Genomic DNA, 23,349 nt, shown 5'->3' on the forward strand with positions numbered 1-23,349 from the left:
CACCCTATTTCTCAGACAGGGTGGCTCACATTACTGGATATGTTGCTGAATTATTACTTGTATTTCTGGGCTATCAGCTGGATATCTGCAAGACTTCCATTCCTCTGCCTTTTCTGTCCCTGTTTCCTCGCAGGAGATTCCTAGAGAGGCCCCATGGAGGCTTCTTCCTGCCTTTTCCAGCCCTGTTTCCTCCCAGGACATTCCCAGAGAGGTTCCATGGAGGCTTCTCCCTGCTTTTTCGGGCCCTGTTTCCTCCCAGGAGATTCCTAGAGAGGCTCCACGGAGGCTTCTCCCTGCCTTTTCCAGCCCCGTTTCCTCCCAGAAGATTTCCAGAGAGGTCCCATGGAGACTTCTCCCTGCCTTTTTCAGCCCTGTTTCCTCCCAGGAGATTCCCAGAGAGGTCCCAAAGGTAGGCTTCTCCCTACCTTTTCCGGTTAATTTCGGAGGCTCGGGTTTATAAGTGGAAAATGGTTCTTGAGAAGAGGCAAAAACATCTTGAACACCTGGTTCTTATCTAGAAAAGTTGTTAAGTAGAGGCGTTCTTAGCTGGAGGTACCACTGTACGTGCATCGTGGACCATTCAGAGATAATTCTGCACTCTCCTTAACATTCTTTCCAAACACATATCCCAAGATATTAGCCAGACCTAATCCTTCCATCCCTCCACCCACCATCATCCAGAACCGATGAAGCCTCTTATATGAGAAGCGAAACGCCTTCTTCCTCAAGGTGGGGGTGGGTGGGTGTAACCAGCCCTGTTGCCTTTTGAAATACCAAACGAGATACAGACATCTAGCCCACATTCTCAAATTTGAGAATGAGAATCTCCAATTTGAGGCGGCATAAAGCTCCGCCCACTCGAAGGTTCTCAGCCTCCACCTTCCCTCCGTTCCCCGCCTTTTTTTCCTCCGCCGCTCGCCAGCACGCGGGCCAAAATCCGCCGGATCTCGAAGCCGGGCGCGCGGGAAAGGGGAGGCGCGAGGGGAGGGGGGCCCTCCTCTCGGTTCCGCGCGCCCGAAGCACTCCTTGCGTGGGTTCTTGTGTCACCTTCCCCTCTCCAATAGGAGCGGCAGCTGCTGCAAGCTTGCCTTCCACTCCTCCCCGAGAGCCGCGCTTGGAGGAGAGAGGTGGTTTTTCTCTCTACCGGCGGCGCCACCACCACAGCCACCCGCCTCATATATTCCCCCCCTCCCCCGTTATTTAGATTTCTTCCCGGTGGATCCTAAGTGATCGAAAAAGAGCTATTTGCTCGTGCGCGCTCTCTCTCTCTCACCTCTTCCCGCTCTCCCTCCCTCCCCCCCCTTCCCCGCTCCCTGCAGCGCCCGCTTTTCCCGCTCGCCTCGGGGGCTACAGCCGCTACCCAGACCGAGGGACGCCGGGAGCCGCTCGGCTTGGGATGGCAACGCGGGGCTGAAAAGCCCGACCCGGGGGGCGCCCGTCCCTCCCGCCCCGCCATGGCCAAGCAATACGACGTGCTCTTTCGCCTGCTGCTCATCGGGGACTCCGGCGTGGGCAAGACCTGCTTGCTGTGCCGCTTCACTGACAACGAGTTCCACCCTTCGCACATCTCCACCATCGGTACTGGGGCTGGAGAGGGGGGGGGGGGTTGGAGAGAGAAATAAAGGGGGGGGGGACTCGGTAGCCTCTCTCCGCCGCCTCCGTCCAACAATGCAAACAAAGGCGTCCGGAGGGGCTCAGTCTGCTCCCCACTCCCGCTTTTATGTGCCTTTTCTTAGATGACGGCCGATGGTTTTTGAGGCTGGAGTCGGACCCGATCCCTTCTAGAAATCTCACAAAGGGGGGGGGGGCATCGCACGCCAAGCCACTGCGCCTTTGGCGAGGGCTGAAACCGCGAGGGTTATATCTGCACCGCCGCTTCTCGCAAGCCGGAACGGGGAAAGCGTGGCGGGCGAGGGTAGTGTTGGGGAGAGACTTCAAACCTGAGAAACCGGCCCCCGCCCTCCACTTTTTAGGAGAGCGGGAAATTAAAAAAAACAAAACACCAAAACTAGCCACGATCCTTTCCCGCGATGCGCGAGGTCCCAATTTATACCTGTTCGACGCTGCCTCCGTTTATATATGCCGGGCCTGCTGGGGTGGTGTGTGTGTATGTGGGGGAGGGGGGGGGTTCCTTCCATTTGCAGAGACTTCGTTTTGAAGTCAATCCTGGATCTTTGAGTTTACGGGGCGGCTGCTGGTGCTGCTGCTGGTGCTTTCGGGATGCAGTAATGCCAGCTCACCTCTGAGGTGAAAAATAAAACGCGACGTCAGTGTTGTAAAAAGCAGGAGGAAGGCATGCACCCGTGAGTCAGATGGGGAAGGCGGAGGCGGGGTGGTGGCAGGAGGAGGGAAACCAAGCAGCAGGGGGGGAAGCTTATCTATCTATCTATCTATCTATCTATCTATCTATCTTTATATTTATTTATTTGTCAAACAATTATAGAATGGTAATATGTACAAATAAACATAGATAGGTAATGATAAAAGACTAATGATAGAAGACAACAAAACATTAGGACAGGAACGGTAGGCACGATGGTGCGCTTATGCATGCCCCTTTGCGCTTACTTTTTCATTGGGATGGTTATGTTGGTTATGTTATATTAGGTCCCACAGAGTCGGCCTTCTCCGGGTTCCGTCGACAAAACAATGTCGTTTGGCAGGACCCAGGAGAAGAGCCTTCTCTGTGACGGCCCCGGCCCTCTGGAATCAGCTCCCCCTGGAGATTAGGATTGCCCCCACCCTCCTTGCCTTCCACAAACTCTTAAAGACCCACCTATGTCACCAGGCATGAGGAAATTGATTCCCCCGGCTGTCCCCTTTTATGCATGGTTTGCTGAGTTGTGTGATTGTTTTTAATAAGGGTTTCTTAACATGTTTTGTTTTTAAATATTGGATTTGTCCACTGTATTGGATGTTAGAAGCCGCTCTGAGTCCTCGGAGAGGGGCGGCATACAAATTAATTAATAATAATAATAATAATAATAATAATAATAATAATAATAATGTTGAAAGAGGGAAATAAATCCCACATTTTTGAGAGTTTTTGGGTGGTTCTTCTGAGAAGACCGCTTACTTGAATCCATACTTGGGGGGGGGAGCCCCTGCTCTGTTGAAGAATGTGTGACCTAAGGGCATGTTTTGCTGGAGGGGGGGTTGATGTATATGAACCAAAGAGGAAAGAAACGGGATCTGTTGAGAGCTACAAGTGATGGTATTTTCTGCCTTTCTGATAGCTACCTTTTTCTCCATGAAGCAGAAAAAGTTCCAGGAAAGGGAGAGAGAGAGAGCTCCTGTCAGAGGTCTGAATGCTGTCGGTTTGCCTCTTGTGGCAGTTGCTGAAAGTGTTCACAGACATATGAGTAGAAGTCATTGGAAAGTGTGAGGAATAATAATGATTTTGGTTGATTAGCCATCATTGGAAGTCTGTAAGTGGAAGCTGGTTTGGCACTTGAGGCCTCTGTGCTTCCATCTTTTCTCAACATAACGTAGTGACAGAGGCATGAAGTAATGGAAAGGTCTACTAGCAATCACATCTAAAGATAACAGCGATTGTAGCGTTCCTACTAAAACCTTCAGTCACTAAAAACTGTGATGGCGAACCTATGGCGTGTGTGCCTCAGGTGGCACGGGGAGCCATATTTGAGGGCACCTGAGGTGTTGCCCTATATTTATTTATTTACTTATTTACTTACTTACTTACTTACTTACTTACTTACTTACTTACTTACTTACTTACTTACTTACTTACTAGATTTGTATGCCGCCCCTCTCCATAGACTCAGGGCGGCTAACAACAATAATGAAAACAGCATGTAACAAATCTAATATTTAAAACAACTAAAAAATCCTTATTAACCCTTATTAAAAACCAAACATACACACAAATATACCATGCATAAATTGTATAGGCCTAGGGGGAAGGAATATCTCAGAGGTGGGTTTTAAGGAGCTTACGAAAGGCAAGGAGGGTGGGGGCAATTCTGATCTCTGGGGGGAGCTGGTTCCAGAGGGCCGGGGCCTCCACAGAACAGGCTCTTCCCCTGGCCCCCGCCAAACGACATTGTTTAGTTGACAGGATTCGGAGAAGGCCCACTCTGTGGGACCTAACTGGTCGCTGGGATTCGTGTGGCAGAAGGCGGTCCCGGAGATATTCTGGTCCAATCCCCTGCGCAGGAGGCTCTCCTGAAGCCTGTTGACTTTGAAAAACAGCCCAAAGACCCAACCGGAAGTACATTTCCAAACTTCCGGTTGGGCTGTTGGGCCCGTTTTTCATCATCCAGAGGCTTTCCTGAAGCCTGAGGAAAGAGAAAAGGACCCCCCCCCCCCCATTCTCCGGAAGGCCGAAAATCAGTTTTAATGTGTTTTTCCACCATCCACAGGCTCCAGAAGTTTCAGTGAGCCCTATGCGCATGCGAAGGAGGAGCACCGGGGGTTGTGCACACATGTACTGGGGTGGGCATTGCATTATGGGTATGAGTACACACGCATGCACTGTCGCATGTGCGTGCGCCCTTTTGCACCCGAGCAAAAAAAGGTTCGCCATCACTGCACTAGATCATTTATCTAGATCAGCATTCCCCAAATTTTCCGGCTGGGTGGGGGAGATGTGATGGTTCCATGCAAGCAGCAGATTCATGCACTCACAGCTACATTTGTGCAAGAAGCGGCCATGTGTACCTACCACTCGCACAAATGAAAGTTTGGGCACACACACCACTTGCACAGCCTACTTTTGAATGGGCCATCGCCCAGGGGTAGGAGACCCTGGATCTAGATATTTCTGGTTTGTGAGACTTCTAATGGAGCTTTTGACCAAAGGAAGCCAAGGAATTCCTTTGCATAAATGTTTTGCTTGTCCATAAATTCTGGATATGGGTAACCAATAATCTGAGAAGGTTTACACATGTGTTTCCTGGCTGCATAGTTAGTGGGATTTTTGAGAGCTTCTGCCATTAAACATTTAAAAGGCACCTCAACCTTATATCTGGCATGTTCAGGACATAGCAGAATACAATCAAAGTTTTCTATTGCCAAGATGCTCAACATTATACTCTCTGTCATTTTTTCAGTCCGTAAGGGACAGGGATGTTAAAGACTGTGTGGCAAGAGGCAATAAGTGGTTGTTATAATCTTTAGTATATATAAATGTACCAGTATGTATGTACAGTGATACCTCGTCATACGAACTTTTCGAGATATGAACCTGGGGTTTAAGATTTTTTTGCCTCTTCTTCCGAACTATTTTCACCTTGCGAATCCGCCACCGCTGCTGGGATGCCCCGCCTCCGGACTTCCGTTGCCAGCCAAAGCGCCCATTTTCACGATTGGGGCATTCCCCTGGGGCTCCCCTCCATGGGAAACCCCACCTCCAAATTTTGCAATGTTGCAGGGGAATCCCAGCATTGCAAAAACGGGCGCTTCGCTGGCAACGGAAGTCTAGAGGTGGGGTTTCCCAGCAAGGGAAGCCTCATTTGTGATGCTGCGATCTTGCTGAGGCTTCCCTTTTGCCAGCCAATTGGGGATGGGTGGGTTGTCCAGCTTCCCTGCTGTGTGTTTTTCACCTATGGAATAGAAACATAGACGTCTGACGGCAGAAAAAGACCTTAAGTCTCTTGTTTTATGCACAGAAACAGATCAGCGGCACAATCTTCTTGGAAGACCAACCAGTTAAAATGGGAGAGAAAGACAACCATCTCAGATATCAGTGGGCTTCTGAGCATCCCTCTACTCTTAATGTGTCCACAGCTGAGAGCTTTCTCTATTCCTTCTTTTGCTGACCTGCATTCACTGATCCTACTGGTTCTCCATTCACATCAGATTAACATAGAACCACAGATTAGACTAGAATTGGAAGGGACTTTGTAGGCCATCTAGTCCACTGTTTCTCAACCTTGGCCACTTGAAAATATTTGGACTTCAACTCCCAGAATTCCCCAGCCAGCAAATGGGAAACACTGATCTAGTCCAACTCCTCGCACCACCAGGAATCCCTACACCATTTCAGGCAAATGGCTGTCCTATCTCCCCTTGAAAGTCTCAAGTGTTGGAGCTCTCACAACCTCCGCAGGCAAGCTATTCCACTGGTTGATCAGTCTCACCGTCAGAAAGTTCCTCCTTATTTCCAGGTTGAATCTCTCCTTGGTCAGTTTCCATCCATTGTTCCTTGTCTGGCCTTCTGGTGCCTTGGAAAACAATTTGCCCCCCTCCTCTGTGTGGCAGCCCCTCAAATATACTCAAGTAGAAAGCCTTCTAGCCTTTCATAGACTCTCATCAAGCCCAATCTCTTGCTATTGTTTTTCCATGAAACAACTCCATAATCTACAGTTTCAAGATGAAGTCGTGGCAATGCTGTAACTCTTCCTTTCTTTTGATCCTCCTTGGTATTTTCAGTTTTCTGATACCATCACACAGGCTATTTCTTCCTTCCACTTGCACTTCTCTCCTTTCAAATGCTCTTATCCAGTGCTACCTCACCTCTCACTTCATCTACCATCTATCCACCATGCCCTACATGGCATTGGACCAGAATATCTCCGAGACCGCCTCCTGCCGCATGAATCCCAGCGGTCGATTAGGTCCCACAGAATGGGCCATTCAAACAATGTCGGCTGGCGGGACCTAGGGGAAGAGCCTTGTCTGTGGCGGCCCTGGCCCTCTGGAATCAACTCCCTTCAGAGTTTCAAATAGTCCCCACCCTCCTCACCTTCCGTAAAATGCTCAAGTCCCACTTTTGTCGCCAGGCGTGGGGATAATTACCATCTTTCCCCCTTTTTATTATATTTTGGGCCTTACTGCATGATAGATTAGGTTGAATGTCTGTGACTGCATAGCTAGGGGTTTTATTATGTTATTAATGTCTTAAATGCATCTAATTTTTTATTGTTAGATTTGTAATGTATTATATTATTGCTATGCTGTGAGCTGCCCCAAGTCTTAGGAGAGGGGCGGCATAGAAATCTAATAAACTATAACTATAAACTATTCACTGATGTCAAACCCCGCCCTATCAAATGCTACATCAATCCCTCTTATCCATACACACGCTCATCTTAACGGTGTGTTGCCCCAAGTGCAATCTAGAATCCCCAGTATATTCCACTTCCACCATCAGAAATATCTATTTGTATCCTACCTTATCTCTACTTCCTTTAGATACTGTATGATCCAGAATTGCAGTGAAAGAAGTTTCGGTTATGAGTTTAGAGAATAAAGTCATTAAAAGTCTACTGATGAAATACAGAAAGTTTTAATAATCAAAGGCCACATTTTGCTTTGAATTTGAGATAGGTTACCAAAGCCTAGATGACAGACTAGGACAAAAACTACATTTGATAGAATTGGATTGTAATTGTACAAGATAGAAATTTCCTCTTTCGAGGTATATGTGACCCTGGTCTGATAACCTTCGTAGGAAAAAGTATGTTAGCCATGAGGGTATATTACAATCTGCATCTGCAGAGAACTAATATGAATTAAATGCTAATCTTATATTGAAAAAAAACAACTTTATTGGTCATGCCAATTGTAAAACAGAAAATTTTACAACTATGACAGTGGTTTAGTTAACTGTTCTTGCCTGTTGCTTAGAAACAATGATGGCTACCTTGTCTTTCTTTATTTTTTATTTACTTGTACTGTAAGATATTTTCCCTCTAGTGTTGCATAGAAATAATATTTTGTTGTATCTTTTGTGCCATGGTAGATGTCATCCTAATTCACCAAGGATTTTTCTAAGCTGCTATTGTAAATTTTTATAGCAATAGCAGTAATAAACATGCCACTTCCTCTCATGATAGACTGTGGCCCACTGTTCCCTGTAGGCTGCGCGCGTGAGCGCGCGCGCACCCCAAAATACCGCCCCGCGCGCCCTTTTCCATGGGCGCGCAGTCTCCATCTCCCTGCCAGCCCACCCGATCCGCTCCCTCTCCTCCTCTTCCGCCAAAAGAAACGCGCAGAAGCTGCCTACTTGAGCCTCGCGTTGCTCCACCCAGCTTCGTGCTGCATGTCATCCTCCGTTGTGTTTTCGGGGGGAGCGGCGGGAAAGCCGGCTTTGCTTTCCATGAAAGCAGCGCGCCTTTTAAACACGCTGCTTGCAAGAAAGTAGCGTGTTTAAAAGGCGCGCTGCTTTCACGGAAAGCAAACCCGGCTTTCCTGGCCGGCACAGGGCTTTCCTGCCGCTCTCCCCCGAAAACACAACGGAGGTCCAGGATGACAAGCGAAGCGGGGTGGAGCAACGCGAGGCTCAAGCTGGTGGCGGAAGACCTCCGTTGTGTTTTCGGCTGGGGGGGGCAGGAGGACCTTCCTGGCTTTCCCGGGCAGCTGGCTTGAACCTTGTGCCGGTCAACAAAGCCGGAGACGTGGAGAGAAAGGAAAGAGAGGGGGGGGGGAAAGAGGAGAGGAAAGAAGGAGGGAGGGAACAGAGAGAAAAGTGAACGAGAGGGAGAGACAAAGGGAGGAAGGAAGGAAGAGATAAATATAAAGGTAGAGAGGGAGAAAGAGGGAGGGGAAGAGGGGAAGGAAGGAAAAGAGAGAAAGAGAAAAAAGTGGAAGGAAGAGAGAAGGAAAGAAAGGGAGAGAGAGAGAGAAGATAGGAAAGAAGAGAGAGTGAGAGAGGGAAAGAAAAAGAAAGAGTGAGAGAGGAGAGAGGAAGAGAGAGTGAGAGAGAGGAAGAAAGGAAGAGAGGGAGAGGAGTGGAAGGAAGAGAGAGGGAGAGAGAAATGATAGAAAAAAGGGGGGGAAGAGAAATGAGAAAATGATTGAGGCAGAGAATGACAGGAAAGAGAGAAATAGAGAGAGAAGTGACTCTTGATTTAAAGCATATGGTAAAAGCACTTAAATAGTAACAGAGAAAAAAGCTCCCAGCCCTCACCTGTTTTTATTAATAGTTATGTTTTTGGATTTGCTGGTTGTTTTAGTTTTAATAGTAATAGAGTTTGGTTTTGTTTTATTAATTTCTTTTAATAAAAAAGTAGTTATTTATTTATTTATTTATTTATTTATTTATTTATTTATTTGTACTTCTATGCTGCCCAGTCCCAAGGGGACTGCCGCTCAGACACTATACTTTTCCGCCCACCCCGGAAAAAAATTAGAGGGAACATTGCTGAGGTCTGCAAAAAAAAAAAGATACTTTAATCATTATCTTTAAACAGCCATGGGACATTCTGATAAGTGTGAAGTCTTGACTCATTCATTATTCTTTCTTTTTTTTAAAAGCTATTTAACCAGGGTGGAAAAAATTTATTTTGATGCTGCTTTTTGTAGGCTTGCAGCAAAATGAATTATTGCCACATTCTTCATAATGCTATCTACATTTTTTCTTACATTGAGAAGCCTTCTCCATGTAATAGCATCCTAATGCTGACGACCTCTAGGTCAGGTGATAATGTGCTCCTATAATGCAGCGGTCCCCTGTAGTATTCCTTATGTGGGTCAAAGGTCATATGGATGGGCATGCCCAGATATCACCTGAAGCCGCACATGAGTGCTTGGTTCACATTATGCTGTTAGCATAAGTTAGCATGTGTTTTGCTCAGGCTTTGCAATTAGAGATTTCTGGGTAGGCCTGGAAAGTTTATGTTCTCAGGAACAGACAGTGTTGTATGAGATCAAGAGAAGGGATGGGAGTACTAGCTGGTACCATTAGACAAATTCCTTTGCCTGGCTTTCTCACAGGTTTCCTGTAAACTCCTATTTATTTATTTATTCAATTTTTATGCCGCCCTTCTCCTTAGACTCAGGGTGACTTACAACATGTTAGCAATAGCACTTTTTAACAGAGCCAGCATATTGCCCCCATAATCTGGGTCCTCATTTTACCCACCTCGGAAGGATGGAAGGCTGAGTCAACCTTGAGCCGGTGATGAGATTTGAACCGCTGACCTGCAGATCTACAGTCAGCTTCAGTGGCCTGCAGTACAGCACTCTACCTGCTGCGCCACCCCTATCATATACCTGTAGCGTTATCTATGATATTGGCATGCTTATGAATTACAGCATCATGTAGAACTGTGCATGTGTGTTAGCTGGATTGGGTCATAAAGGACAGTATTATAAAAGGGTACTGTGTGATATAAATTAGGATAAGTTAGGATTAGTTAGGATAAATTAGGATAAGTTGGTTCTTTTGGCTTCTCGGCTCTCTTCACTAATAAAGCCTTTGGCTTTTTTCACCCTGCAGTGATCTTTGTCTATCCTTGAATTCTTCGCAACACAATAGTCCTCAATCTTTCTGACTTTGCGGACCAGCTGGGAGGCAGGAGAGAGGAGATGGTTCCACGCAAGTAGTGGGTGTCCGTATGTGGCTATACACTGCTCCATTTTCATGACCAGCAGGCAAGCATTGTTGCTTGTGCAAATGGGGCTGTGTGCATGCATGCGCTCCACCTTTGTGAACAGGCCACATCTCTGGTTCTGAGCAGGTTGTGGTCCAGGGGTTGGGGACTCCTGCCAGAATGGAGCTAGAATAGTCCAATATAATTGGATCAGCATTACAAGAGTTGAAGATCAGTCCATTTGCAGGGCTCCAGCTTCGGAATGGGTATCTCCTTTGGGGGTGAGGGGAACCATATATAGTGCAGAGTTTTCTTTTAGCTGAAAAAGCAGAGAAGATTATTGCCCGGCTAGACATTCAGGCCTCACATTTCTATTTTCCTGAATTGCTGAGATTGGAAGATTAGCAGAATCACAAGGGGTAAAATTACAAACATGCTGCCTGTCTTGAAAAGCCTGTTCTGCTCCAAGGACTGGTTAGAATGTAAAACTGACCACAAATGACTTTGGACAGGTAGCTATAAGTATGGATACTTTTGCAGTAAGAACTTTCCATTCTTGAAGATACAATTTCTTCCACAATGAGACATTTACAAAACGGTCTTGTTCTCCCTCCCTTAATGATGTAAGACTAGGAATCCTCACTTAGGATGGATAATGAAAATAATGAAATTTGGACAACTAGGGAAAGTTTGCATAGTACAAAACACTTTGTTCTTAGTGAATCTAATGCAGAGGTCTTCAAACTTGGCAAGTTTAAAACTTGTGGACTTCAATTCCCCAAATTCTCCAGCCAGCTATGCCGTGTCCCTCTGGGTTTGGAGGGCATAGAAGTCTAAGTGAATGAATTAATGAATTCATGTAGAAAAGATGAAGTCCACAAGTTTTAAACTTGCCAAGTTGGGGACAATTTGTGAGTCATTGTCAAAGACCAGTATGATTTCCTAATATAATATACTTAATCTTCAATCAAAAAATTATTCGGAAGAATGTAGCTATTGGGGTCTTTGAGCATCACAGTTCAACCTTGAGCTACAAATATTATCTTTTAATGTTACTGTTATTTAGCCTATTCAACCAAACTAGTCATCTTACAGTAAATTGAATTCTATTGATTCTTTCCATTCAGTATCAAGTTATGGTAGAGGGATTATTTGGATGTTTTTATTGATTTGTTCTTTTTAATTGTTTTAATTCTTTTTATAGTTTTAGAATTGTAAGCCACTCGGAGTCACTTGAAAGAAATGGGTGACTAAATAAATAAACAATAGTTACCAGAAATGACTTTACCCAAGTGATACCATCAGTCCTACTAACTTAATGCTGTAAATGTTTCCAAAGAGTTTACCACTTTAATTGGACATTTCATTTTTAAACCTGGCAAAGCACTCATGAAACAGCATCCTTCTCTACTTAGAATGTTAAAGTCTTGCTGCATAATGGTCCTCTTCCTGGATTTTAACTTCTACACAGTTTCTTATCCTACAGCTGTCATGAAGGCTGTGGCCACAAGGGTCTGTTCTGGGTCCTATTTTTAATATGTTTGCCTATTTGCCGATGACTCTAAAGTGTACAATAGGGTTGATATTCCTGGAGGCGTCTGTAATATGGTAAATGATTTAGCTTTACTAGATAAATGGTCAAAGCAATGGAAACTGCAGTTTAATGTTTCCAAATGTAAAATAATGCACTTGGGGAAAAGGAATCCTCAATCTGAGTATTGTATTGGCAGTTCTGTGTTAGCAAAAACTTCAGAAGAGAAGGATTTAGGGGTAATGATTTCTGACAGTCTCAAAATGGATGAACAGTGCAGGCAGGCGGTAGGGAAAGCAAGTAGGATGCTTGGCTGCATAGCTAGAGGTATAACAAGCAAGAAGAGGGAGATTATGATCCCGCTATATAGAGCGCTGGTGAGACCACATTTGGATTACATACTGTGTTCAGTTCTGGAGACCTCACCTACAAAAAGATATTGACAAAATTGAACGGGTCCAAAGACGGGCAACAAAAATGGTGGAAGGTCTTGAGCATAAAACGTATCAGGAAAGACTTCATGAACTCAATCTGTATAGTCTGGAGGACAGAAGGAAAAGGGGGGGACATGATCGAAACATTTAAATATGTTAAAGGGTTAGATAAGGTCCAGGAGGGAAGTGTTTTTAATAGGAAAGTGAACACAAGAACAAGGGGACACAATCTGAAGTTAGTTGGGGGAAAGATCAAAAGCAACATGAGAAAATATTATTTTACTGATAGAGTGGTAGTCTTCTATGTTTCTAAGGCTGTTTTAAGGGTTAGTAATGATATTGCTTTCATTCGGGATCCCTACACTTCTACATTTTGCACTACAAGCAAAATAAAATATAGGCCTGAGGAGAGTTTGGCAACATGCCTGAAATAGCAACCCAGATGTCCTTTCTCAACCTGTAGGGCAATTCTGAGCAATCCATAAATGTTTATTGAAAATTTATCTTTTCCTGGGTGACTTTAAAAGCTGCCTGCCAGATAAAATAGGGAGAGATTTATATCCTGCTGGTTTATATGTGTAACAATTTAGAGACAAATAGGGAGCACCGATTGAATTTCTGCACTATCCATTAATATTTTCTTCATATTACTTGTTTGTATTTGTGAGTAAGTCCCTTAAGGAGAATGTTAAGAGACTTAACATTTTCATGCCTCTCTGTTACTTGTGGGACCCAGGTTCTTTGACTGAGATTGATAGAATCAATGCCAAATGAAGCCCTTGAAATCTAACATAGGATTCAATCTTTTATTACTTATGAGAATTTCATATTCGGTTGACTGCAATGAATTATTGGCTCTACTGCTGAGGTGTTATGGAATGGTCACAGGTATTTCAAGTACAGTCATACCTCGTCTTACAAACCTAATTGGTTCCAGGGGGAGGTTCGTAAGACGAAAGGTTTGTAAGACGAAACATTGTTTCCCATAGGAATCAATGTAAAGTCAATTAATCCATGCAACCAAAAAAAAACCCCCGGAAAAAAACGCTGCCGCCCGGCTGTCACCTTTTAAAACAGCCTGGGGGCGTCTCAGCGACCTCCCGAACGCCAAACCCGAACCTCTGGGTTCGGCGTTCGGGAGGCCGCCGAGAAGCCCCCAGGCTGTTTTAAAAGGTGACAGCCGGGCGGTGAGGCTTCCCAGCAGCCTCCGAACGCGGAAGTTCGGGTTTGGCGTTCGGCTTCGGGAGGCTGCTGGGAAGCCGCGCGGCTGTTTTAAAAGGTCACAGCCGGGCTGGGGGGCTTCCCAGCAACCTCCCGAACTTTTGCCGAACTTCCGGGTTCGGGGTTCGGGAGGTTGCTGGGAAGCCCCCCAGCCCGGCTGTCACCTTTTAAAACAGCCGTGCGGCTTCCCAGCAGACGCCGAACGCGGAAGTTCGGGTTTGGCGTTCAGCTTCGGGAAGCTGCTGGGAAGCCGCCTGGATGGGAACTCTTCCCCCTTTCTAAGAGGTCTGTAACGGGCGTGCATAAGCGCACCATTGTGCCTACCGTCCCTGTCCTATTGTGTTCTTTTGTTACTTTTTATCATTACAGTGGAACCTCAACATACGAGCTGCTCTATATACGAGCATTTCGAGATGCGAGCTAGGAGGGGAGAGATATTTTTGTTCTACTTAAGAGCCCAAATTCGGGATACGAGCACTCACCGCCTGTCCCTGTCAGCGGCCCAGCCACCTTCACCCGCCCGGACAACCGCCAGAGGGGCTCCTCCGGAGGGGCGCACGGGGAAGGGCTTGAGCCGCCGCCTTCTCCTTTCCCCGTGGGAGCGCCTGAGTCAGAGGCAGGTCTTGCCGGACCGATTGCCGAGCGGGGGCGGGGCGCGGAAGGAGGCGAAGGCGCTGCCGCACCAGCCCCCTCAGGCCGCTCCGTCCCCCTCCGAAGACATCCTTGGCCATTACAGATCTGGCAGCCTCGGTCGAAGGGAAAGTTCCTCCGTTCCGCTCCAGAGCCGCCGACCCGGGCCCTCCAAGGCGCAGCGGGTGTGCGGGGGAAGCTGAGGGAATCCACCGGACTCTGCCTCTGGCTGCAGCTTCCTCTCCAATTGGTCCCCCCTGCGCAAACCAAACGGGAGATCCGGTCCAGGTTTCCGAGCGGGGCGCCTTTTGCCAGCCGCCCGCCCGAAGTCAGGTGCGTCCTCGGGGCGCTAAAGGGGCTCCGGCTGACTGCGCTGCAGAGGATTCCTGGGCAGGGAGACCGGCGGGCGGGAGAGACAGCCGGCACCGTGCCCAGCAAGATGGACCTTCGCTTGGCTCGCCCGTGTCTCCAGCGTCCCCCAGAGGCGTCTCCGGCGTCTTTCTTTCCCCTTCTAAAGTTAAAAAGAGCAGCCGCAGCACGCTCGCTGCTAGCCGTTTCAAGTCGGGATGGACTGCCTCTTTCTTTCCCCTTCTAAAGTTAAAAAGCAGCCGCAGCGCGCTCGCTGCTAGCCGTTTCAAGTCGGGATGGACTGCCTCTTTAGTTCCCCTTCTAAAGTTAAAAAGAGCAGCCGCAGTCCATCCCAACTTGAAACGGCTAGCAGCGAGCGCGCTGTGGCTGCTTTTTAACTTTAGAAGGGGAAAGAAAGGCAGTCCATCCCGACTTGAAACGGCTAGCAGCGGGCGGCTGGCAAAAGGCGCCCCGCTTGGAAACCTGGGCCGGATCTCCCGTTTGGTTTGCGCAGGGGGGACCAATTGGAGAGGAAGCTGCAGCCGGAGGCAGAGTCCGGTGGATTCCCTCAGCTTCCCCCGCACACCCGCTGCGCCTTGGAGGGCCCGGGTCGGCGGCTCTGGAGCGGAACGGAGGAACTTTCCCTTCGACCGGCCAAGGATGTCTTCGGAGGGGGACGGAGCGGCCTGAGAGGGCCGGTGCGGCAGCGCCTTCGCCTCCTTCTGCGCCCCGCCCCCGCTCAGCAATCGGCCCGGCAAGACCTGCCTCTGACTCAGGCGCTCCCATGGGGAAAGGAGAAGGCGGCGGCTCAAGCCCTTCCCCGTGCGCCCCTCCGGAGGAGCCCCTCTGGCGGTTGTCCGGGCGGGTGAAGGTGGCTGGGCCGCTGACAGGGACAGGCGGTGAGCGCTCAGAGGGGGCACAGCCCGGAGCGAGACTTGGCCTCCGCTGCGGCTGCTGCCCGTCTGCTTCTCTCTCCTTCCCTCTCTCTCCTGACATGCATGGCAAAGGTGCGGGGAGGATCGGGAGGCTCAAGCCTCCTTCGGTGGTGGCGGCCGGTTTCTTATTTTTGGGCTTGCACGCATTAATCGCTTTTCCATTGTTTCCTATGGGAAACAATGTTTCGTCATACGAGCTTTTCGACTTACGTGCCTCCTTCCGGCACCAATTAAATTCGTAAGTCGAGGTTCCACTGTACTTACCTAATGTTTAATTTGTACAAATTATCACCCTATAATTGTTTGATAAATAAATAAAATAAATAAATAAATAAAAACAAGTGGAGGACTATCTGTTTTAAGAGTAAGGAAGTAAAGATTTGGACTCCATTGGATTTCCTTGTGTTGCCTTTGGACTTTGGTCCAACAGAGAATAATTCTTGTCATGATTACACTAAGTAAAAGTTGATTTTGGGAACTGCTTTCACAAGCTTTTAAGCTTTTGTTATTTTACCCTACTGGCAATAAAGATATTTTTGAAAATCTAGGTAGTTTTTGATCCTGAATTTGTCAGACTTGTAGGGCTTGAGAAGCTCACAGACTTGACATTTATTCGTTCGTTCGTTCGTTCATTCATTCATTCATTTTTGTTTGTTTGTTTGTTTATTATTGCCACCCTGACACTGCGGAGAACGGTGGCATAGAAATTCAACCAAATAAATAAAAATTAATTACGGTAATTAATTTGGACTTGTATCCCGCCCAACTCCCCAGGAACTCGTATATCTCTGCTTTAACATTCTAAGCAGAATTTAATTTCATACAGCAATACATTGGATAATTGCTAGGATTACTATTTGAACTTCATGTGATTTTATTTTATTGTTCACAGGAGTTGATTTTAAAATGAAGACTATAGAAGTAGATGGAATTAAGGTCCGAATCCAGATCTGGTAAGTAATTCAGGTATTAAAGTTTTTCTTTGTTATGGATTAAGCGAGAGATCTTAGACAACTTACACATTTCAGTATAAACTGACAGAGAATATGATCTAATTTAAAGGGTAATTAGAAAATAAATATCAACATATACAAGTATGAAAACTGCAAATCACAAGCTCTTTACATTATTAGTAGCAGGAATTGATATTCTATGTTGAACATCATCAGGTAAAGAGGTTCAGTGAAATTCAGATGTTGCTTGGAGTTAGGCGTGAGTATCTTTGTGCAGCTGATGAGCTGCATGTCATGCACCGGTGGGTTTCTCCCAGTTTGGACTGGTTCTTAGAACTGGTAGCGGCAGGAGACTCCGCCACCTACCCTGAATGCTTCTGCACATATGCAAAAGCTTCTGCGCATACACAGAAGCGTCACACATGCACGAACCAGCAGCAAACTAATTCAGAACCCACTACTGTGGTCATGATGCAATTAACTTAGAACACATGATTCCCATTACAGTGGTACCTCTACCTAAGAACGCCTCTACTTACGAACCTTTATAGCTAAGAACCGGGTGTTCAAGAATTTTTTGCCTCTTCTCAAGAACCATTTTCTACTTACAAACCTGAGCCTTTGAAACTGTATGCGGAAAAGGCAGAGAGAAGCCTCCTTGGGGCCTCTCTAGGAATCTCCTGGGAGGAAACAGGGCTGGAAAAGGTGGGGAGAAGCCTCTATGGGGCCTCTCTAGGAATCTCCTGGGAGAAAACAGGGCCGGAAAAGGTGGAGAGAAGCCTTTGTGGGGCCTCTCTAGAAATCTCCTGGGAGGAAACAGGGCCTCTTCCCTCCCTGTGGTTTCCCCATTCGCACACATTATTTGCTTTTACATTGATTCCTATGGGAAAAATTGCTTCTTACAAACTTTTCTACTTAACAACCTGGTTACCGAATGAATTAAGTTTGAAAATAGAGGTGCCACTGTATTTCCACTTTGGTTTCATGATGCTTTTATTGTGTGTTTATGGTGTCAGCTCAGCAGTTCACTTGTGTAGGATTGGGAGATCGATTCTTTGGCAGAGGATAGCACAATGCTGGGATTGAAAGCCTGTGCTGGGTTGGGCCGGAGCCAAAGCTGACGAGACAGGCAGACTCCCTGCCCAGTTCTCTCCCTAAATCTGGGTTGAGGGTTCTTCTTAGCTTCCCTTCTATCTTCCATTCTCTGTGATGGATGCAATAGGACAGTGATGGCGAACCTATGGCATGGGTGCCACAGGTGGCACGCGGAGCCTTATCTGCTGACACACGAGCCGTTGACCTAGCTCAGCTCTAATGTGCATGTGTGTGCCGGCCAGCTGATTTTTGACTCTCACAGAGGCTCTGGAAGGGTGTTTTTGGCTTGAAGAGATCCTCCGGGGGGTATGGGGGAGGGTATTTTTACCCTCCTCCATCTCCAGGGAAGCCTTTGGAGCCTGGGGAGGGTGAAACACGAGCCTACTGGGCCCACCAGAAGTTGGGAAACAGACCGTTTCCATCCTCCAGGGGGCAAGGAAAGCTGTTTTCACTTTCCCCAGGCATTGAACTATTGGTGTGGGCACTCACGCATGTGCAATAGCATACATACATGCTCTTTTGGCACCCAAGGAAAAAAGTTCGCCATCACTGCAATAAGAGATCTCCTTTCCATGGGACTGAATAATTTTAATATTTTGATCATATAGCGGCACGTTGGAACTTGGCTGTGCCTTTTTTCCTAGTGCAAATTGCAGATATTGAGAGCTTAAAGAGAAGATGCAATGAGTGATGCCCTGTTAAACTGGAACACGGATGCCTCATTGTTCATTTATGGCATGAAAGGGGATATTTATTTTACAGATTGTTTTTAAGAAGAATACATTTAAATCTATCCAGCAGGGGGCAGCTAAGCCACACAAGTTTCCCAACCTGAAACCTGAAACCTGCCCTGTGTACAGTATGTTCTCATATGCATTGGCTGGGAAGTCACACCTTGTAAAAATATTAGTTGTGGCCAATTTTGGGCCAGAGTCCAGATCAGATATAAGGAAGGCTGTAAAAGCAGAAAGATAATCAGTACACAGCAGCTGCTCGGACTCTTCCACTGGCCTTTACTGTCTTCATTCTGCAGTGCAAGTAAACGAGCTTGGCCTTGGATGAAGAACAAATACTGTACAGTTAGAAATCACTGATTTCTAATTTCACACAGTGAAATTGGAGAGAAACAGGTGGGAAGACAAGCAGTCTGATGGTTCACATTGCTGTTTGATCTAGTTATCTATTTAACCAATGTTACTTAAGGCTCACTCTTCAATTAATTTATTTTCCTCCTCTGTCCCCGTCTTTCTTCCTTTTTTACAATTTTTAATTGTTTTTCATTTTTAAAGCATCACAACATTTTAACATAGATCTGCACCTGTTTTCTAAGTTATTTCTACTTAGTAATGTACAATAATTCATATATTTACAAAATTCCACATTTTCATCATTTGTTTCACATTGTTTCACAGTCCTTTCTTTTTTTCTTAGTCCAGTTGTACCATCTATTCCATATTTCATAATATTCTGAGTTATTTCATCATTTAAGCTCCATAGTCAGCCTATCCATCTTGGCTCACCTATAAATTTTATCCATAATCCCGGTGGGATTAAATTGTTCTTCCAGTATTGGGCATATGCCATTCTCGCTACCATTATGATGTGTTTTGTGAGATATTGTATGTTTTGGGGGTACTGTTTCTTCATTTTTCCCAGCAAGAAGAATTCGGGCATTGATTCCATTACTATTTTTATGATGTTTTGCAATTATTTATGAACTTTTTCCCAGTAACCCTTCGCTTCGGGACAAGTCCACCACATTCCGTCTCTCTTCCTTTTGGCGCATATGTAAGACTCAAACTCAACCCTGATAAGACGGAGTGGCTGTGGGTTTTGCCTCCCAAAGACAATTCCATCTGTCCGTCCATTACCCTGGGGGGTGGGATTACTGACCCCCTCAAAGAGGGTCCGCAACTTGGGTGTCCTCCTCGATCCACAGCTCACATTAGAGAAACATCTTTCGGCTGTGGCAAGGGGGGCGTTTGCCTGGTGCACCAGTTGCAGCCCTATTTGGACCGGGAGTCACTGCTCACAGTCACTCATGCCCTCATCACCTCGAGGGTCGACTACTGTAATGCTCTCTACATAGGGCTACCTTTGAAAAGTGTTCAGAAACTTCAGATCGTGCAGAATGCAGCTGCGAGAGCAATCATGGGCTTTCCCAAAAATGCCCATATAACACCAACACTCCACAGTCTGCATTGGTTGCCGATCAGTTTCCGGTCACAATTCAAAGTGTTGGTTATGACCTATAAAGCCCTTCATGGCACCAGACCAGACTATCTCAGGGACCGCCTTCTGCTGCACAAATCCCAGCGACCAGTTAGGTCCCACATAGTGGGCCTTCTCCAGATCCCGTCAACTAAACAATGTCGTTTGGCGGGGCCCAGGGGAAGAGCCTTCTCTGTGGCGGCCCCGGCCCTCTGGAACCAACTCCCCCCCGGAGATTAGAATTGCCCCCACCCTCCTCGCCTTTCGTAAGCTCCTTAAAACCCACCTCTGCCGTCAGGCGTGGGGGAACTGAGATACTCTTTCCCCCTAGGCCTTTACAATTTATGCATGGTATGTTTGCTTGTAGGTATGATTGGTTTTAAAATAAGGGTTTTTTAGTTGTTGTAGTATTGGATTTACATGCTGTTTTTATTATTATTGTTAGCCGCCCCGAGTCTACGGAGAGGGGCGGCATACAAATCCAATAAATAAATAAATAAATAAAATGTAGGCAAGGACTTCCATGGTTACCGTATATATGTTAAACATTTTTATGTATATGATGTCAATAAGTATACATTTATCCACGTGACCCTTTTGGCGAAATTAGAATGCCTAATGAATATAATTTGCATCATATGATCCTCAGTCCTTCATGCTGCATTTATCTATTAACCTTTTTCCCCCGTGGATGGGCAATAAGTGGTAAATAGAAGATATTTTTAAAAGCCTATCCTTACAATACAATTAGAAAACATGTTTATTCAGAAAATCAAACCCCTTATTTCCTAAAAAGCATGCATAGCAGTGTCATCCTAGAAGTGTCATCCTATATAAATTTAAATAAACGAATAAAATTCTGGCTACTAATATTTTAACATTAAAGCTTAGAAATAGATCACCAGTATTTCAAGCAGACTTAAAGCAAGAGTAGTCAAACCAACTCCTCTTTGTCTGCCTTTTTCTTCAAGCTACTCTGAGTCCAATAATTCTGAAATCATCCCCAAATGTATCTGACACAATATGCAGAAGTTTGGCATTGGCTGGTTTTGTTTATTTGCTTATTTGTACTTTCATTTCAGTTCCTCTCCGTTGTCCTTCTGCCACCATTAAATCATCATATGGTTTTTGTATTGCTGTGGGGGGGTTTTTACATTCATTATAAATTGCTGTGAGTCTCCCAGAGTCATGTATTTGAGATGAGTGGCTATATAAATTTAAATAAATGAATAAAATTCTGGCTATTAATATTTTAACATTAAGGCTTAGAAGTAGATCACCAGCATTTCAAGCAGACTTAATAAGCGAGAGTGGTCAAACTAACTCAGAGAGGGGCGGCATATAAATCCAATTAATAAAATAAATGAATACATAAATAAACTCCTCTTTGCCTGCCGTTTTCTTCAAGCTACTCTGGCAGGCTGAATATCTTTTGCCCTCCCCAGTCCGAATGCTCCAATCTTTGGGTCAACTCCATTGCCTATCCACCCTATGTAATTATAGATAAACTTCACTCTGTTTTTCAAGCCAGTTGGTTTCTCAGGGACATTTGTCTTTTAGAATCTGAAAACAAAGAAGTTCTACAAAGCAGCACACAAACAGATGTGCTACTTTTGAGGAGAGTTTGGAGTGGATAAACAGGATGCATTCGTAATGTTTTGTCAACATAACATGCTTTCCATCTGTTGCTTCCTTTCAGTTTTCTCTCCCTTTCTTCCCTGGTGTTTTAAAATGACATCCCTGAAATCAACCTTCTCTCACAACATTGTTTCCTTCAGATAGGGTACCGAGCCCCATTATTTCAAGAGTTTCAGAAATTTCAGCAGCTTTATAATTTGGCCCCCACTAGGTGTATAAGCAATGCTTAAATATTTCAATGCTTTTATTGCTGTTATCAATCTTCTCCTTTTTAATTCTTCTTGAACAGTGGCTCGGATATATAACTGCCATAAATAAAACAACAGAATAAATTATTCCTAACTTTGTTGAGTTGCTGTTTCTTTTCCTCCTGAAATCTGTGGGGAGTTTTGAGATTGAGTTTTCTATCAGTAGGCTGCTGGAATTGACTTCATGCCATAAATTGTGTTCGGAAACTTCAGATCATGCAGAATGCAGCTGCGAGAGCAATCATGGGCTTTCCCCCAAATGCCCATGTAACACCAACACTCCGCAGTCTGCATTGGTTGCCGATCAGTTTCCGGTCACAATTCAAAGTGTTGGTCATCACCTATAAAGCCCTTCATGGCACCGGACCAGAATATCTGCCGCACGAATCCCAGCGACCGGTTAGGCCCCACAGAGTGGGCCTACTCCGGGTCCCGTCAACAAAATAATGTCGTTTGGCGGGGGCCAGGGGAAAAGCCTTCTCTGTGGCAGCCCCGGCCCTCTGGAACCAACTCCCCCCGGAGACTAGAATTGCCCCCACCCTCCTTGCCTTTCGTAAGCTCCTTAAAACCCACCTCTGCCGTCAGGCATTCTTTCCCCCTAGGCCTTTACAATTCATGTATGGTATGTTTGTATGGATGGATGTTTGGTTTTACAATAAGGGTTTTTAGTTGTTTTAGTATTAAATTTACATGCTGTTTTTTGTTACTGTTGTTAGCCGCCCCGAGTCTACGGAGAGGGGCAGCATACAAATCAAATAAATAAATAAATAAATAAATTGTGTTACCCATGAAAAGTGGGGCTTCCATTCACTGTAATAGTGTGTGCTTCTGTTCCAGGGACACTGCAGGCCAGGAACGGTACCAAACAATCACTAAACAGTACTACAGACGTGCCCAGGTATGATAGTTTTGGCTAAAGGTAGAGATGAAATATGGTAATTTGGAGGGGGGGTCACATTGCAATCTGTACACTGTAGCTTGCAGTATAATTTCTCTGTTTATTATGTTTCCTAACACAAATACATTTATTTAATTAATTGATTGATTAATTAATTTAAATGCATGGAAAATAACCTTGATTGGATGGACTGGGAATTATTGCGTTTCCTTATGACAATAATCAGCTTTGCTGAAAACTCACCTCTACCTGTCTTGCAGTTCTATGATTTTTTCCTTTCCCTCCAGAGTGATATCGCTGCAGCGCCAAAGTAGTTTTACAACAGACTCTGGGGATTTCCTGTAAACAGCCTGACTATAATATTCCTGACCCCAAGCTAATAATATAATTTTAGAATGTTAGGAGAAAGGTTGAGAGGCTCTGGGGAAGATTTGGAAGATAAGCTTGACGATTTCAGTATGAATCAATGACCATTTGGCTTATCTTGTCCAGTCCCTAGATAAGTACAGTGATCCCTCTATTATCGCGAGGGTTCCGTTCCAAGACCCCTCGCGATAATCGATTTTTCGCGATGTAGGGTTGCGGAAGTAAAAACACCATCTGCGCATGCGTGCCCTTTTTTCTATGGCCGCGCATGCGTAGATGGTGGAGTTTGCGTTCCCCGCCGCCCACGCAAAGGGGAAACCCCGATTCGGCTCCTCGCTGCTGCTGCGCTACCGAGCAGATCAGCTGCTGGGCGGCCGAAGGAACCTTCCCTGGGTATTCCCCCTCTTGCTGGCAGGCGGGCGAGCGGCGGGCATCAGCGAGGAGCCGGGGTTTCCCCTTTGCGTGGGCGGCCGGGAAGACCCAGGTTGGGGGTTCGGGGGGGTGCTGGGAAGCCCCCCAGGCCGGCTGTGACCTTTTAAAACAGCCGCGCCGCTTCCCAGCTGA

The 23,349-nt window shown here is 45.9% G+C and overlaps 1 protein-coding gene across 2 annotated transcripts in view; it reads left to right on the plus strand.

The window, feature by feature from the left end:
* Positions 1-874: 874 nt before the first annotated feature.
* Positions 875-23,349, plus strand: part of RAB15 (RAB15, member RAS oncogene family) — a 33,392-nt gene continuing 10,917 nt past the window's right edge. Inside the window, exons 1-3 of one of the 2 annotated variants that reach the window (XM_070728294.1) lie at positions 875-1,578; positions 16,269-16,329; positions 22,359-22,419. In XM_070728294.1, the coding sequence (XP_070584395.1) occupies positions 1,455-1,578; positions 16,269-16,329; positions 22,359-22,419 (246 nt within the window). In that variant the 5' untranslated portion in view covers positions 875-1,454. Of the gene's footprint in view, positions 1,579-2,141; positions 2,304-16,268; positions 16,330-22,358; positions 22,420-23,349 lie in introns of those variants that run through there. The other variant, XM_070728302.1, reaches the window with a different exon arrangement.

This window comes from Erythrolamprus reginae, chromosome 1 (assembly GCF_031021105.1).
Source record: "Erythrolamprus reginae isolate rEryReg1 chromosome 1, rEryReg1.hap1, whole genome shotgun sequence".
Classification (NCBI taxonomy): Eukaryota; Metazoa; Chordata; class Lepidosauria; order Squamata; family Dipsadidae; genus Erythrolamprus; species Erythrolamprus reginae.